The 17,774-nt window shown below is 37.7% G+C and overlaps 1 protein-coding gene across 2 annotated transcripts in view; it reads right to left on the bottom strand.

Moving 5' to 3' along the window:
- Positions 1-17,774, bottom strand: part of ATL2 (atlastin GTPase 2) — a 59,349-nt gene that overhangs the window by 32,215 nt on the left and 9,360 nt on the right. For both annotated transcript variants that reach the window (XM_089529000.1, XM_089528998.1), the window contains exon 2: positions 2,127-2,386. In XM_089529000.1, the coding sequence (XP_089385126.1) occupies positions 2,127-2,386 (260 nt within the window). The remainder of the gene's footprint in view (positions 1-2,126; positions 2,387-17,774) is intronic.

Here is a 17,774-nt window from a genome sequence, read left to right on the forward strand (position 1 = left end):
CGAAGATTTTACCACATATGGGGCCAGAAATGCCAGATGTCCAAGCTGGGTTCGGGGGGGCGGGGGGAGGCCTTAGGGATCGAATTGCAAATGCATGTTGGGCAAAGGAGTGCACTAAAGAATTTCGGGGGGGGGGGGGAGGAACCAGCCTGTGCTTTATAGATTAAAGCAAAGTCTTTGATTGTGTATATGATTAAAAACTATGGATGGCTCTTGAAAGAAAATGGGCGTACCACAACATTTGATTGTACTAATGAGCAACCTGTACTCCAGACAAGAGGCTGTCATCAGATCAGAACATGGAGAAACTAAATTATTTCCAATTAGTAAGGGGTTGTGCAAGGCAAGGCTGCATTTTATCACACTATTTGTTTAACTTGTACACTAAATGTATCATATGTAAACCAGGATTAGACTTGGAAGGAGGCATAAAAATTGGAGGAAGGAACATCAGTAATTTAAGATATGGAGATGATACCACACTACAAGCAGAAAATACCAAAGACTTGGAATGTTTACTGCAAAAGTCAAGGAAGACCACAGATTATTTAACTTTATTTACATACTTTTAAAGCTGACAAGGAAGACACTGAAATAGTTCAGGATTTTTCATATCTTGGCTCAATCATTAATCAGAATGGAGAGTGCAGCTGAGAAATCAGAAGAAGACTAGGACTAGGAAGGGCAGCTATAGAGGAACTAGACAACATTCTCAAGTCTAAAAAAGATATATAATTGAACACTGAAGTTAGGACTATCCATGCCATCGTTATTTCCAATTTCTATTATGGTTGTGAAAGCTGTACAATGAGGAAAGCTGTTAAGAAGAAAATCAATTCATCTGAAATGTGGTGCTATGGATCCCCTGGACTGCTAAAAAGACCAGTAAATAGGTCTTAGATCAAATCAAGCCTGCACTCACCCAAGAAACAAACATGACTAAACGGAGACTACACACACACACACACACACACACACACACACACACAGTCTTCCAGGTTAGCATTCTCTGAAGATGCCAGCCACAGATGCTGGCAAAACATCAGGAATAAACTCTTCTAGAACATGGCCACATAGCCCGAAAAACGCACAAAAAACTATGAACTGAGACTGTTTTACTTTGGATATATAAAGAGAAGACATGACTCCCTAGAAAAGACAATACTGCTTGTGAAAGTAAGAAGGCAGTAGGAAAAGAGGAAGATCGCATCACAGATGGATAGGCCCAATCAAGAAAACCAGAGCCCTGAGTCTGCAAGACTTGAGCAGGGCTGTTGATGACACAGACTTACAGTCTCTCGTTCACATCAATTTGACAACAGTTTAACAACAACAACAAATACAAGCACCCTTAGTGCAAGAAAACTACTATGATTACCATCCTTAGAGAAGCATAAGGATTCCAGTGGAAAATTACTCTTGTGAGACTAAGACACTTATAGCTTTACAGACAATCCAGCTTGAAAGATGTAATCCCTAAGCACATGTGATAGCATTAATGTTCATTTTCTCTGTACTGACACAGGAAGCCATAAGATTAAGTAAAATTCCCATAGAATTTCTTTTAAGAATCTGGAATTCCTTAAGACGTACATGGAGGCATCCAATTCTAATCAACACCCAAAGTATGTCTTTGGGTTAGGTAGTGTCACTACCATTCCACAGCTAGTCCCATTAGATCCGTCAATTTAGACAGCATTGAACTTCTCTGGTAAAACCTATCCTGAGATAATCCCCCATTCCCATTTACTGCAACCTTCATTTCATATTCTATCAAATAGATCCTTTTCAACCTAAGGGGTAGCAAGGAAGACAAAAATCAGTTTGTACAAGAGGATGTGCTTTTCACTAGCTCAGCACTACTGGATGCAACTCTAGCCCATTTTCTAGAAAACCAAACCACATGATAAAACTATTTTATACCAAGATAATTATGTCTGTCTTGAATTTGGTCATGAAGCATAATGGTAAGGATTAGATCATTATCTCAAAAGACTAGAATGTTTTGAAAAATCCTGGGTTTCATTTTTATTTTTGGAGCACACAAATCTTAAATGAGAAACACTTTTGTATTTATACCCAAACCAATGTGAGTTTTCAGCAATACTGTGCATTATATGACTCACCTTGTTGTACATATACCTAAGCATGAAGTCCAAAAGAAAGGATTTGCCTTTACGGAATGCTCCAGCTACAGAAACAACTACAATATTGAGATCTCTTATGTGCTCCTGCAGTAAGATTCTTTCCAATGCTGCTTCATCCAGGTCAAACTTATGATCATCTTCATGAGCAAGAACAATTTGTATGGGGCATGGCTTCTCTGTAACCACCTCTTCTTCAGAAACAAAAACAGCATCCTCTTCCGCATCCACATAGGTTTCTCCTAGAAAATATTTTTTTTAACATTAGATATAATGTTTCTATATTTTCTTGGGTGTATTCTGTTTACTTTTACATGCTTTAAATGAAATGAAACATAGGGTTCTTATCATAAACAAAATATGACAGGTCATCTTGGAACAGCAGCATACGCAAGCAAAGCTCTCCTTTTCAGTGAGAATCTCTCTTCCTTCCACTTCATAACAGGCCCGCTATACAGTTTCTTAAGCTTAGGAAGCATGCATGTTCTGCTCAGGAAGTAACTGAGTTGGCATTTTAGTTGTGCAGAAAGATTAGACAAATGACATGGAACACCTGATGCCCTAGTTATGAGTATTAGCCAGACTGTCTTGTAAATATCTTTTAGACAACAGAAGAGGGTTGCCAAGTGAAAAAGATTAAAGTGGGCCCTTGGTATCTGTAGTTTAGTTTCAGGACCCCCCACGCCTCGTGAATGCAAAATCCATGCTCAGTTCCCATTAATTACAATGGCACAGTAAAATGGTGTCTATATCTATATCTGTGTGGAATATTTTCAAGCAGTGAAAATCTATCTTAGGTCAGGCTCTGATCCTAGAAGCTAGAGACTTTTTCTGTAGACTATACACATATCAGACATTTCTGTACACAATTTTTGACCAAACTAAGGCGTACAAGCTTTAGGCTTTAAAATATCCGACGTGCATTATCTAGAAAATTTACAAGTTCCTTGTAGGAACAAATGGCCCTTCCCGTTTGGGTTTTTTAACTGGATGCCTCTTACTTATCTCTGTTCCCCAGCAGCTGAGACTACGGTATATTAAATGGTCTTACTCTGTTACAAACGAATGGCCCTTCTTGTGAGGTAATGTTAAGGTGACATGTGTTATCCTAATGATTATGCTCCCAACTTGTTATCTCTTCAGTGAATCCAAATACATGCAGTCATCTATTTTATACACTAGCTGGGGGGGAGGTGTTCTCTGTCCCCCTCCCAGAAAAATAAATAAGGGAATTCTTTTAGAATGAGAAACAAAATGTTTAAGACATGGATTAACACATGTAATGTCTTTGTATCATCTCTAAAAACGATGAAAGAGGAAGACATTTATGTACATTATCAGATCATTACAATTCCTTGTCCTGACTTCAATTTCTCAGATCTTTTTTAATGGAAATGAGTGTGTTATATCTGCTTGACATTCTGGAGAACTAGAGTAGACAAAATTATTTTCTCTGTTTTATAAATACTGACACCCCCCACCCCCGGTCATACAAGTGTCCCTTACATTTTATGGTGATGCAGTACAATTTGTTGTAAAAAAATCCAATTTTAAAAGGTTCAATTTGTAATCATATTCTGAATATACTTTACTTTTAGTGTAGCTAACATAATTTTATGCCAAAGTTACATATAACAAAGTAGCAAGGTGACTTTCAAAGTATAAAGGCTGCTAATACTGCTTTTTTATCCAATTTTTTTCCAATGGCTACAAAACGTATGGGACTTCTACATCTCAAATCATGTAATCTGCCTGGAAACCAGCTTAAGCAACAGCTGTAAGAGGATTCTTCAGTATTGTTGAATGTTGCGATCTATCTACCAAATCAGTTTGGTATCAAAATTAATAAGAAACATCTGTCAACATCATTCTTGTAGCACTGCTGAACTTTATCTGAGAAACAACTTTAACCAGAGAGGAATCAAAACTTCGCATGCAAGATACATGTTGACATTTGAGCCATCAACTGAAGTGCGGATACTGTCTAAATGTAAGTTTTCAAATCATGAACTAATCAGAAGGATTTTTCCGAGGAGCAATACAGAAAAGCTTTTGTTGTGAAAATGGCTAAAATGAATCCTAAGACGACCACAGTGAGATAATGTTGGATGTGGCACCATTCCATTCATTTGTGCCTCTGCCAAATGTTTACTCAGTCTTTCACTCCACAAAGGAAGTTATTCAGAATACATGATATCAAACTGTTTGGAGATTATTTGTATACAAGCAAGCTCTCTGAAAAGTAAGTAAAGCCCTTCTCTCTTGCTGCTCATTAGTAGGCATTAGCTGTGTGTTTTATGTCTACCTCAAGAGGTTTCACTGAACTTAATAAAAGAATCTCTTTTCTGCATCAAAAGTAACAGCTGGGCTTTGATTGCTTTTGAGATAAGCCAGGGATTCAGTCATGCAACCTGCATGCTGTTTACAAGCATGTGTAGGTCTGTGGAAACATCAATGTCCATACACACTCCACCACTTTTCTTCAGTGTTTTGCTGGAAATTTTGGGGACCACTGAAACTCTTTATGGAATATTTTGAATGAATGCAAGGCTACTGAAGACAGTTTAATTATTCAAATGGGTAATAAAAAGTTGTTTATGACCAAGAAATGACCATTTTAGCCTCCCTAAAAAGAGTAACTTATAGAGCTCAGGAGCAGCCATCAAAGAAGGTCCTACCTTTTATCCCCACCAAGCATATTTTGTGTAACAGGTGGGACTGAAAGAAGGGTTCACCTGAGGATCTTAGGGTCTAGGGAGGTTCCCAGGAGGAGATACAGTCTGTAATACAGCTTAAACTTAAACTGTTCGGGGCATTTTAAGTCATAACTGCTACTCTGAATTGCACCCAGAAACAGAGTGGCAACCATGGAGCAGTGAAGCTGCATGATCTCTGCAGCTAGTCCCAGATTACCAACTCTTCCAAGGTATCATTTATTTATGCTACAGAAAGATATTCAGAATTACCCTGAATATCCTTTTAGCCCATCTCTGTGGTTCCTTTTTACTGACAACTAGCACAAACATCCCAGTTTAGCAAAGGAACTCAATAACAATTATTTGAAATATGAAAACATGTATTTCTTTTTAAAGAAGAACCTGGTCATTACAACATCAACCTTTATTAAAAGCAGCCCAACTATCATTCATAGTAACTCAAAGGATCTGGTTCTTCCATTCTCCTTGCAGAAAAACTGGTAGCCAGGTAATTTATGCTGACTTTATTTCAACAGTTCTAGCAATTTCAGGTGTTAAAGAAGCTGCCTATGATCCAGATCCCATGCACTAACTACAAGAACTAGAAACATGTTCTTAGGAGGTGGTCTAGAAGCTCGCAGAACACTTAATTCAACAGAAGCTGGAATAAAAACAGATTATGGATTAGCTCTTTGCATCTTCCATCGTTTCCAACAGTCTCATTCTGATCAACTTCTGGAAACCTCTAAACAAGAGCTACGGTGCCATTTCAGGCTTCCTCACATCACTGATTGCTTATTGCTGAAGTGCAAATTCTGCCAAGTACCTCGTTTTAAGGCCAAAAATAATTAACAGTTTTGACTGCATTAGCTATAAATAGGTGTAGTAATGAAGCTCCATTACTGTGCAGCAGCAGCAGGAGAAGGAATACCGTCATCTAGTTTAACCAACAAGTTCCTTGTGCTATCAGGGTGATTTTAAAATTTGAATGATATAGCTATAGTTTGATTTCTGTAATCACCTAACCTGCCACTCTGTTTGTCTCCAGATAGGCAGATAATAGCAGTTAAAACAAACAGAAGCAAATCAATACACAGCTACATTTGTATTTCTATTTATTAAGATCAGGGGCTTTTCCCTTTCGGAATTGGCTTTCATATCTATTATACTGAGGCAAGGAAAACCCTTTCAACTTTCCAGAAAACCCATACCACTGTCCAGAACCATGTCTCAAGAATATCCTATACAACAACAGGTGGATGCGACAGTCAGGAGCACTTGTTATCAGCTTCGGCTGATACGCCAGCTGCGACCCTTCCTGGGCCGGGGGGACCTTGAAACGGTGGTACATACTCTGGTAACCTCTCGGTTGGATTTCTGTAACACACTCTACATGGGGCAACCCTTGTACCAAACTCGGAAGCTTCAATTAGTGCAGAATATGGCAGCTAAGTTAGTCACTGGATGCTCCACGACTAGCCACATAACACCTATTTTGCAAGATCTTCATTGGCTGCCCATTCGCTTCCGAGCCCAATACAAGGTGTTGGTTATTACCTATAAAGCCCTAAATGGCTTGGGCCCAGGGTACTTGGAGCACCGCCTCTCCCCATACAATCCGCCCCGCACTCTCCGAATGGCCAGGAAGCAATTGTTGAAGGTTCCTGATACGAAGTACACCGTGACTGCACAGAGGGCGTTTTCCAACTTGGCCCCGCAGCTTTGGAACTCTCTTCCCGGCGAGCTCCACTCGGTTACCTCCCTTGACCTGTTCAGGAAGAAGCTGAAGACCTTCCTCGTCCAACAGGCTTTCCCCCAGACGCTGTGATTTCTGCTCTCTCCCCGTTACACTAGCATTTTAAGCTAGTTATTGTTGTGGTTTTTAACCTTATAATTTTTATCTTGTTTTTAATACTCTGATGTATTGTCATGGATTTTTTATGTGAATGCTGTTTGTAAATTTGTACATTGTGTAGTACCTTTGCTGTAACCCGCTTTGATCTCTTTGGAAAAGCGGGCTATAAATAAACAGTATTATTATTATTATTATTATTATTATTATTATTATTATTATTATTATTATTAACTAAGACCAGTTTCCAAGTGAAAGACAATGTTTCAGAAACCCAGACAAGATACTCAACTGAGAATGTCAAGATTTTCAGACATTTTTTCTGCTCAGAAAACGGGGGTGGGCAACAAGCTGGAGAGGAAGGTGGAGTATACAGAAAGGAAATCAGTTCTGCAAATCAACTTGAAACTTAGGTAAATTCCTATTCTGGTTTGGCTTCAATATCGGCAACAGAAAAAACTTACAAACACACACACAACTACTACTTCCAAGGTTACTGCATTATATGTACTCTTCCAAAGTTAAAACGCAAGAGAAGACAATGTACATAATGTACAAATGTATGTGGGCCATACAACTACCTCTGTAAGATCAAAATGCACACCATATCACAAGCTTTACACTTACACTGATGGTGGGGGCCTGTTTTACAGTACAGTATTAATAAGACATGTACTCATAATGTTATTTTGGGGGAAAGTCTCAAAACAATAGTGACAAGTGGTCTTCATTAGCCTCAACAAAGAAGGAACCAAAAAAGACGACTATGGTCAAAAACACATTGCAGAAATAATCCAGTTTGAGACTGCATTAATTGTCCTGGCTAAATGCTAGGAAATTCTGAGAACTGTAGTTTTGTGAGACATTTAGCCTTCTCTGTCAGAACGCTCTGGGGCCACAATAAACTAAAATTCCCAGGATTCCCCAGCACTTATTCAGGGTAGTTAAAGCAGTCTCAAACTGGATTATTTCTGCAGTGTGTTTTGTCTTATAACTCCCTAACCAAGACCACCTTCTTACTCTTTGCAGTTAAATCCTATTATTATTATTATTATTATTATTATTATTATTATTATTATTATTATTATTATTATTATTAAACTGTTCTTTCCTTACAGCTTTTGAGAATGACAGATGATAGATGATCAGTGAGGCTTTGAAACTACAAGCAGAATACTAGCTTATGACCAACATCCAGAGTGTTGAATGTATAAAACTGCTTGGATTCCAAGAATGTATGATAAAATACATGGGGAAAGAATCACAATTTGTACATCGGAATTCATGAAGCTTGCCCACTGTCTGTCCTTTCATAACTCAGGGGAATTTTATCATGCCTGATTATACAGCAAATACAGTGAGACCTCAGTATCCAGAGGCTTGGTTCCAGGACACTCTGTAGAAAACAAAATCCATGGACTCTCAAGTCCCATTATATACAATGCTGCATTAAAATGGTGTTCCTTTATATAAAATGACAAAACCAATATTTGCTTTTTGGATGATTTAAAAAATATATTTTCAAACCTGGATGTCTGGATCCATGGATATTGAGGGCTTCTTTTATGTATATAAAATAAGCTGGAATTGCAACAAGTTTTGGGGTGGATCTGCATCTCTAATAGGAGTGCTTCTGCTCAGGGTTCGGCTTGAAGACCTTCACTTCTCCAGTTTAGTATAACCTTTAAGAAGATGAACTAGAAACTGCAGGGAGTAGAACAAGGGAGGAAGGATAACTGGCTCCAGCATGCAACCATCTCCTAGCTCCATTCATCAGTCAATAGTGAGTTGGGAGTGGGGTGCCACCAAGCAAAATAAGTGGAAAGTTTAGGAAAGGAGGAAACTAAGCTGACTGGGTGTGTTGTGGGAGCTGCAGAGGAAAGGATGCTGTCCCCTTGCAAAATCCTGCAACTCCAAGTATTTGCAAGCAAGCTGAGAGGGATCCCCTGTGAGATGTAAAGGAAATAATGCTTTTCCAGGAAACGGGACATCATCATGTCCATATTAGGGATGGATGAGAAATTCACTCTGTCAAAGTATTTTTATATGAATTGACAGAGTTTATTGCTTTTGGACACAAATGCAAACTGATGCAATTTGGTGTTTTAATTCTTAACGTTTCCAAGATTGTGATTTATTACACACACACACACACACACACACCCCAAATGCAGACAGCATGAGCACATTTTAAAAGGTACAAACTGAATACACTTCTAAAGGGAGCGCAGCCATGCTTCAGCCAGTTGCAAGTGTACAAAAATGCACACATTCAAAAAATGTGCACAAAAATATGTACAGTGCAGATTCCTGTGAAGGAAGAAAGCTTGAACAGAACCTGGAGAGAGCAAACTTCAAAATGCAGATTACTGAACCTGAAGAAATGAAGGCTTTATAAGTTACCTCTCTTGTCGATTTTGGAACAGCTGTCAAACATGGAGAATGACATACTAAAGACACCACGTGACGCACACCAAACACAACTGCTCATTTCAAACTTCCCTTTCCCCACCTCTCACACTTTTCTTGCTTTAGTGCAGTGGTTCTCAACCTGTAGGTCGGGACCCCTTTGGGAGTCGAATGACCCTTTCACAGGGGTTGCCTAAGACCATCGGAAAACACACATTTGCACGTACTAATGAAAATAATTATATGGTTGGGGGTCACCACAGCATGAGGAACTCTATTAAAGGGTTGCGGCATTAGAAAGGTTGGGAACCACTGCTTTAGTGCCAATTTCCTTTCTATTCTGTTTTGTTGCTACTTTCTTCCCTTCCTGCTCACACTTTCATCTCCTCCCTGCCCTTTTACTTTGCTACATTGCCCTGCCCATTCTTTCTACTTCAGCTTTATGTCCTCCAAATTCTTGCTTCTTCCCCTCCCTACATACATAGCAAACAGCCAGTACAAGCACTTACTCTCAGTAGATTATAGCAGTGAGTGGACAACTTTGCAAAACAACCTCCACATACCCATTCTTTTCTCCCTCTTCTATCTGACAGGAGCAAATACATGCAAGTTTTCTTGTTTCTACTTTTGGGATTTCAGCCAATAATAAAAAGGGGAAGGGATTGTAAACCAAAGATACAGTATTGTACTTTTGCATACCTCATAGTTTTGAGTCCACTCATACCTTCTGTGTGTGCATGGATGGTTCTGTTTTGGCTATATAAGGAAAGGTACTCATTCCATAAAGACTGGAAGGAGAAGGCATAAGTGGAACTTTCAAAAGAGTTTTGCTAGTGGGAGTGCTTCTGCTTATTGTTCCACTGAGCCATACCTTTTTCCAGGTTTTCATTCTCCTGCCAAGAGTAATTTTCCAGCCCAAATGAACTGAACTTTCCCAGTTCCCACTAATTAGTTTTGGGGACTTTGCTCCTTAGACCTATTTTCTTCTTGGAAAGCATTTTTTGAACCTGCAGAACTGGTTTTGCCTACATAAGCAGCAGCTTTCTGAGCCTTCTTTCAGTATGTACTGACATTGAGCAACTGTGATCCTTCAGATGTTTTAGCACCATAATCCCTTGCCACTGGTAGTGCTGGCTAGGGCTGATGGGAGTTGTAGGCAAAAAAGTCCACAGTTGCTCACTGTGTTTTTTTTCTCTCTCTCTCTTTCACTCTGTGAGTTGATCTAAAATTTTGAGTCCTCTTTGGATATTGAGAAGATCTCTGGATGTAGAACTAGATTTAGAAATGTCCACATTACAAGGGGGGAAAGCCTGTAAAGTCTCATTGCTTTTGAAAACTGTAAATAGGGCTGAATATATCCCCTTGAATCTATGATAAAAGGTACTTCCTCTACTGCTCCATTCGGCAAAAGATGTTGCATTTCTTTTTGTATTATCCTTTGCCTCTCTAGACTTCTCAGTATTAGAGACTGAAGGTACCATGTCCATTATCTCCAGCTACAGAAAACAAAACTGCAGAAGCTGTCCCCCTACAAGAATACCTATCTTGTAAATATTGTTGGAGGCTACCCATACTGGGTTCGTTTGATTCTGCTCTGCCTTGGTGGATGACCTGCCTCCTTTGGTTGATATCTTTTCTGATTTCTGTCTGATTTTCCTTTTTGTACTGAAGTCATCACTTGTTTCTTTTTTAAAGTTTATTGGTTAAAAACAAACATAACAAAACAAATAAACAAAAACCATATCAAACTAACAGTCACATATATACTACAATTATACATACAATTACTAACACAAACTACATTTAAAAACCCTTCCCCTCCCTCAAATCAAAGATAGCTGTCGGTTATGTACTTTCCCTATTAACTTAACATTTTCTCTGTGTTCAATCAAGAAAAAAAGAAAAAGAAAAGAAAAACTATCTTCTTTCGCACACTTCTCATCTCCAAGTATTATTATTTCCTTTGTGTAAAATTCATCACACCTTTGTATCTGAACATTGACTTATACGTTTATATCGGTGAGCACCTTGTTTGTACCTAATACTCACGTTACATTTTACTTTCTACTCAAATTCCTTTATATAGATCTATTTCGGTGCTTTCTTTATTTGTTCTTTACAATGATTTATAATGGGTGCCCAAATACCCTCCCATCTCAGTTCATCTCCACCATTCAATGTGTTTGTGAGTTTATCAGATTGAAACATATCAAATATTTTCATGTACCAGTCCTTTAACAATAGGGCATCTTTGCTTTTCCATTTTTTGGCGATTACCATTCTTGCGGCTGTAATCATATAAAAAATTATTTTACCATAATCCTTTTCTAATTTTGAGTCATTCACCATCCCCAACAGGAAAAATTTAGGCTCGAAATTTATTTTTGTGTTCAATAGTACCTCCAATTCCTTATGAATTTGGCACCAGAAGTTATTAATTTTTTTTGCATTCCCACCACATATGTATATAATTTGCATTTTTATCTTTGCAATTCCAGCATTCTTTCCTATTATTTTTGTCTATCTTACTTAACTTTTCAGGTGTTATATACCATCTGAATTGTAATTTTAAATAATTTTCTTTTACTTCTGTACTCAATGTATATTTCAACCTAACCTTCCAGTTTCTCTGCCATTCTTCCATCATAATTGGTGTTTTGAGGTCCTGTGCCCATTTAACCATAAATTGCTTAACAATTTCATCCTCCGTTTCCAATTTTAGTAACAATTTATATAACTTGGAGATAATCTGTGTCGTGTCTTCCGTCATTAATCTTCCAAATATTGTGTCCTCTTTTTCTATTTGATATTTTTTATTGTCCAGGTTGAAACGCTCTACAATTTGTCTGTATAAAAACCAATTTACATTAAAACCTTCTTCTATCATTTCTTCCATTGTTTTTACTTTAAATTACCCTTTTTCCGACTTCAATAAATCTTTATATCTTACCCAATCTGTGTCCTTCATCCTTTCTCTTCTAAAAAGCTTCGTTTATCAAAGCCCAGATGGGGATTTTAGTTACGAAATAGGGTTTGTATTTTTGCCAGATTCTTAATGATTTCCTTATAAAGTGATTATTAAAGTTTTTGTTTATTTTAATTTGGTCATATAATAAATAACCGTGCCAACCTACCACGTTGTCAAAACCTTCCAGTTGTAAAAATTTTTCTTTCTTAAGCTGCACCCAATCTCTAATCCATTCTAAACAACATGCATGATAGTATAATTTATAGTTTATAGTCACTAGTTTTTTTAAATCCTTGTTTTCTATTAATATATTCCCTAAAGCCTTTTCCCTAATGAGAAGTTCCCCAGTCAAGGGCATATAATCCAGATTTCATCTGGAATTCTGGTCAGCTTCTCAATGCCTCAATCATCTAGCACTGTTGTCTCTAAAGGTTGTATCTCCTTTAGGAGCTATAACATGAGAAATCAAAGCACAAAATGGGCATCAACCAATGGGCTCTTCAGAAAGTCTATGTCACCTTTTTTAAATAAATGTAAAACTTCTGCCTATATGCTAAAAGCCTCTTAGTGTTCAACGGAGACTCCCACTTTAAAGAAATTAACTCCTTGAACATTTCTGGCAATATTTTTGTTGGGTTTTTTCATTACTTTTGCAACCTTACTGCCCTTGCCGCTTTACTTCTTTCCTGCTGTAATTGTTCCTTATTTCTGTCTAACTTTAAAGTTTGTAAAACTGTTTTTAGTATATGTTTGAAATTTTCTATGTCAAATAACCTTGAAGAGTGTATTTCTCTCTCTCACTCTCTCCTGAACCATCTAGTGAGCTCCTGTCCTCCATATCTATTTTCCTTAGACAACTCTAATTCTGAATCTATCACTGTCTTTCCAAATTCTTAGAATTAGTAATACATTTCTTCCCTGCATTTTCCTTTTCTTTCTCTAATTCTTACATATCTGAATCATTTTCTCTTTTTTTGTTCTTCTTTGTCCTTAATGAAATCCACTTTTGTATTTAATGGATTTAAATCATTAGGTATTAAATTCATTAAATTTAATCCTTGCCTATTTACTAAATTCATTTGATTAAACCAATTCATTAAATTGCAATTGATTGAATTGATTAATCCCCCTTCAAATGCTAAAGGATGTGCTCTTTGTGAATTCATTATATTATTAATTTCTCTGTTAACTGACTCCATTTTTTATCTCTTGTAGAGTTCCATTAAAATGTGTATACTCCAAGAAAAACCAGAACTGAAAAGAGCTGAAAATCAAGACATACTTCAGTGGCATCACAACTTTTTAAAATGATTCACTGCTTAAGAATGGAACTGTCTGGCTGTCTTCCTATATTAGAATTTCTATTAATATCCAAGGATACCTTTTTGCTGAAGATGAGGTCCTCTTACAGAGTCTCCCAGGAGTAACTGAAGTTAGTTTCCAAGTTCAAAAACTAGAATAAATTGGCACTTTTAGAAAGATTCCTGCTTACAGCACTGGACTGAATTAGGTTGTTCTCTCTCTCATGTGTGTGCATGCACATACGCAGAGACTCTTTACTTTGACTGTAACGTCACAATCGAAATTTATGTGAGCATTTTCTGCCACTTTTTTGTACCAAGAAAGGTATTCAAAATAGTTTTAAAATAAATACATCAAGCTATATATTATGTCAGTCTGTCAGTACTGAGCTAAGTATTTCATAACTACTAGCCTATTACTCTGTTGCTTGCTAAACTCCCTGACATGCCATCTGACGCATGCAACTAACCCAACATCTTCCCTTGTTCCATTTGTCCAGTGCAGGGTTTAACCCAGGATATTTAGGCCCCATTGCTGCATACTTTCCCACTCATAAATGATGTTAATAGCCCCAATGCTGTAGCAAGAACCAGGAGTCTTGAGTTGTTATCAAAACTAGTTTGCTGTATGAAACTGCTATAGAAGTGGTTCCAAACAATTTGATAGAAATACCTCTCTGATCTGTAGGGTATTTTTTGTACAAAGAACCATCATTCACTTCTTTCCTCATTTTTCCTTTAACAATAAATAGCGAGACAGGAAAACAATCCAGAACCATCAAGCAGTAAATTAATCCTTGTAATATATATGCAATCATCAAAAGCATCCCAATATTTAAAAAGATTATAAACAAGGCATATCAGGCACTTAATATTTACATGCCTGATAACCAAGAGCTGCAGAAAACAGGGTGGGTAAAAGTATTTAGCTTAAATTGTTAATTCAGGTCTAAAATACACTGCAGAAATAATCAAGTTTGAGACTGATTTAACTACTGTGGCTCAATGTTAGGAATCCTGGGAATTGTAGTTTATTGTGGCACCAGAACTCTCTCTGACAGAGAAGGCTCAATGTCTCACAAACACTACAGTTCCCAGGACTCCATAGCAATGAGCCAGGGCAGTTAAAGCAGTCTCAGACTGGATTATTTCTGCAGTGTGTTTTGGACCTTAGTTCTTAAAGTGAATCCTTAAAAATAAAGGAAACAAAAAACAATTTACCCTGGCTTTCCTCAAGGACATAGCAGTTGCCATAAGATAAAAATAGCACACAAGACAAAAAAGACCAAACACTATATAGTAGAACAAAAACAGAATAGTTAGCTCTCGAAGAGAGGATTGAAGCAACAGCATTCAAGGCATCTGAAGGTCCACTATGAGCCACAAGGAGGTCTTGGGAGGCACATGTTCACTCATGCTTGAAACAAGTAGTATTTTCAACAAAGTCAAACATCCATTTGTGTTCACAAAGCTTTCCTAAAAAGGCACACATCCTGTGTTCACTGTACAACTTAAAAATATATGGTTGAAAAACTAGCAACAGCTGAATAAGAGCTTCCCCTGAATAGGCATTCCAGAGACTGGGCACAGCAAGGGGGAAGTCCTCCTTAAGGGGGCTTTGGGATAAACAAGAGGACATCAGTTAGTTTAGTAAGCAGATAGGTTTGTACAAGAGAATGAAGATTCTCAGATTCTCTGGTTTGAAACCGTAGAGAGCTTTAAAAGTCATTATCAGCTCTCTGACCTGGATCAGAAACAAACTGGAAACATTGTCATTTATTTAATTAAGCATGTCACGTGTCCTCAATCAGTAGCTACTTGACAATTGAAAAGCACACTGGAGTTACAATAGCTGTGAACAGCTAGATCTACAATCTCCAGGAACAGAGAAGTACAGGCACACCAGCCTAAGGCAAACTACTACTGGTCACCGGTTAAGAAGAATCCATGAACACTAGGAGAGATAAAAATTCCTTAGGGGCAGGTTGTTTTTGTGTTTGTTTGTTTTTTAGAAACCCACATAATAGTTTGCACATGTCTTGCATTTTTAAAAAGTGTAAGTTTTGTCATTAAGAAACTACATAAATGTTACACAGTCTAAGCTTGCTAGCCCATAAGGCTCATGAAGCCTGGGGCACCCATACACACTTTTCTCTGCAGCCAGCTAATCAGAAATCAACTGGGTTGTATAGAAAAGACCTCTCAGAAGAGGCCTTCACCCCTTCAAACTGCATCTAATGCGCCTGTGGAAGAAGCTTTCACCTTCAAGGACTTCCCTAACAGCTGAAATCACTGCTTTTCCCCAAGAACATTTTATGTGCTATTTTATTCACCTACAGGCTGACTCAATAATCCAGTATGAGACTTCTTTAACTGCCCTGGCTCACTGGTAGGGAATTCTGGGAATGATAGTTTTGTGAGGCATTTAGCCTTCTCTGCCAGAGCTCTGGTGCCACAATAAACTACAATTCCCAGGATTCCTAGCACCGAGCCAGGGCAGTTAAAGAGGTCTCAAATTGGATTATTTCTGCAGTGTGTTTTGAACCAAAGTCATTTCTACAAACCATGGGTCTGGTTTAAGCTTCAATTTGTTTGCCTACATCATGTCTAACACAAGCCACAAAACCTCTGAAAAATAGTTTAATACAAAGGAGCTCTTAGCTTACTCCATGATCCCCAACCACACAAAATAAAATGCTGCTCTTACATATCTAAAAGAGTGAAGCTATCTAACTTGAAATCAAGCATTACAGTATTAATGTAAATAAAAAATATGGGTTATTTGCTTTTTATTAGTTCTACAGATTAACAACAATCCTGTGGTTTATTTGAATCATTGACTGAATGCACCTGTACAGTTTTATATTTTCCTCTATATAAATAAATAATTTAATTAATAAATAAATACCAACATGCCCACTTGCAAGCTGACTCAGAGATAAATACTACTAAACTGAGTGGGAATGCTGCCAAATTAAACAGAAGCACAGTTGTTTCTATGACTATATATGTAGTACTGTATTCAAATGAGTGGTTTTCCTTTGTGCCCTTGCTTGTGTAGAGGGCAAGATAAAGTTAATTGCCACCTTCTCTTGCCTGAGTTGATTGGCTCTGTTGTTCAAAAGACAGGTAGACTAGGGGGCAAGGCAGCTGGCTGGAAAGGAGTGGCTGGAGGCCGTTTTGGCCACAACTGGACCAGGACCGCAGCAACCACATGGCCCACTCTCAAAGCAGGCTACCACTGCAGTGCCACCCAGAAGCTGGATTCAAACAGCTCCTTTTTAATGCAGTCCTTTGGACCAGACAGCAGTGCTAGAGCGACTTCTGCTTGCTTTGGAAACACCCCAAAGTGACTGAAAGCCGCTTCTTTTTGGGCCATGTGTTTCAGGCCTATGTAACAGAAGATTGTGGATTATGTTCCTATATCAAGAATAAGCCATCAGCTGCCTACCAGAGATTTTGGACAATTCCCCTCAGTCCAAGTCAGGATAAATAACTGTAAGGAATTATGTGAGCTGTAGTCCAAAAAAGCTATTCTAAAAACTTTCTATTGGAGTTTGCAAAAATGCACACAAGTAACAGTATACAATCCATACTGAGAAATCCCACCTCATCACTTCCCCCTTTATTATATGTTTCTTACTTAATTCTAAGGTACTGTTCAAATTTTATTTTAACCGCATAGAAAATTCTTACTATTATCTATTTTGATGATATAAAAATACAATACAACATACTGTCAGTCCAAAATACCTGTGTGTCTAAGCTATGTACTATAGAGGTTTTGTAGGAAACTAATATTTTAATGTTATGCCAGCTATACCACATATACACCTTTTCCCAGAACCCAAATTCTTAAAATACAGAGTAGGAAATGTAATTTAATACACACATACACTGAACAGATAAATTCCTCTCGGTGTGCATCAAGCCCACAGACTCTCAGCTGGCCATCCCTACTTGTAATTGTTGAGATAAAAATGCTTATGTTATTAACAGGAGTATCTTAGCTAATGTTTCTCTCTATACCCAACAATAAGTCAATCTCATGTATAAGTCAAGGGCAGTTTTTCAGGCCAAAATTATGGATTTTGATAAGACATGTGGATAAGTCGAGGGTAAAACTTAGGGGCATGTAACAAAAGATGTAAAGGATGAAACAAAGGAAAACAATGCCAAAGAAGTTACAAAATTCCAGCAGGCATAACTGCTCACATGAAAGGCTGGATGGATGAGATAGTAGAGGAGGATCAGTGTTTCCAGGATAGGTTACACTCTTGCCTTTCACCAGGTAATGGTTCCATTTTTAATAAAAGCTAAAAGTACAGAACTAACATTGACCCATGGATAAGTCAATTCAGTTTTTTTGGGGTAAATTTTTAAACAAAAATTTCTAGACTTATA

This window comes from Sceloporus occidentalis, unplaced genomic scaffold (genome assembly GCF_023333645.1).
Source record: "Sceloporus occidentalis isolate IW3139 unplaced genomic scaffold, rSceOcc1.0.p SCAF_6, whole genome shotgun sequence".
Lineage (NCBI taxonomy): Eukaryota > Metazoa > Chordata > Lepidosauria > Squamata > Phrynosomatidae > Sceloporus > Sceloporus occidentalis.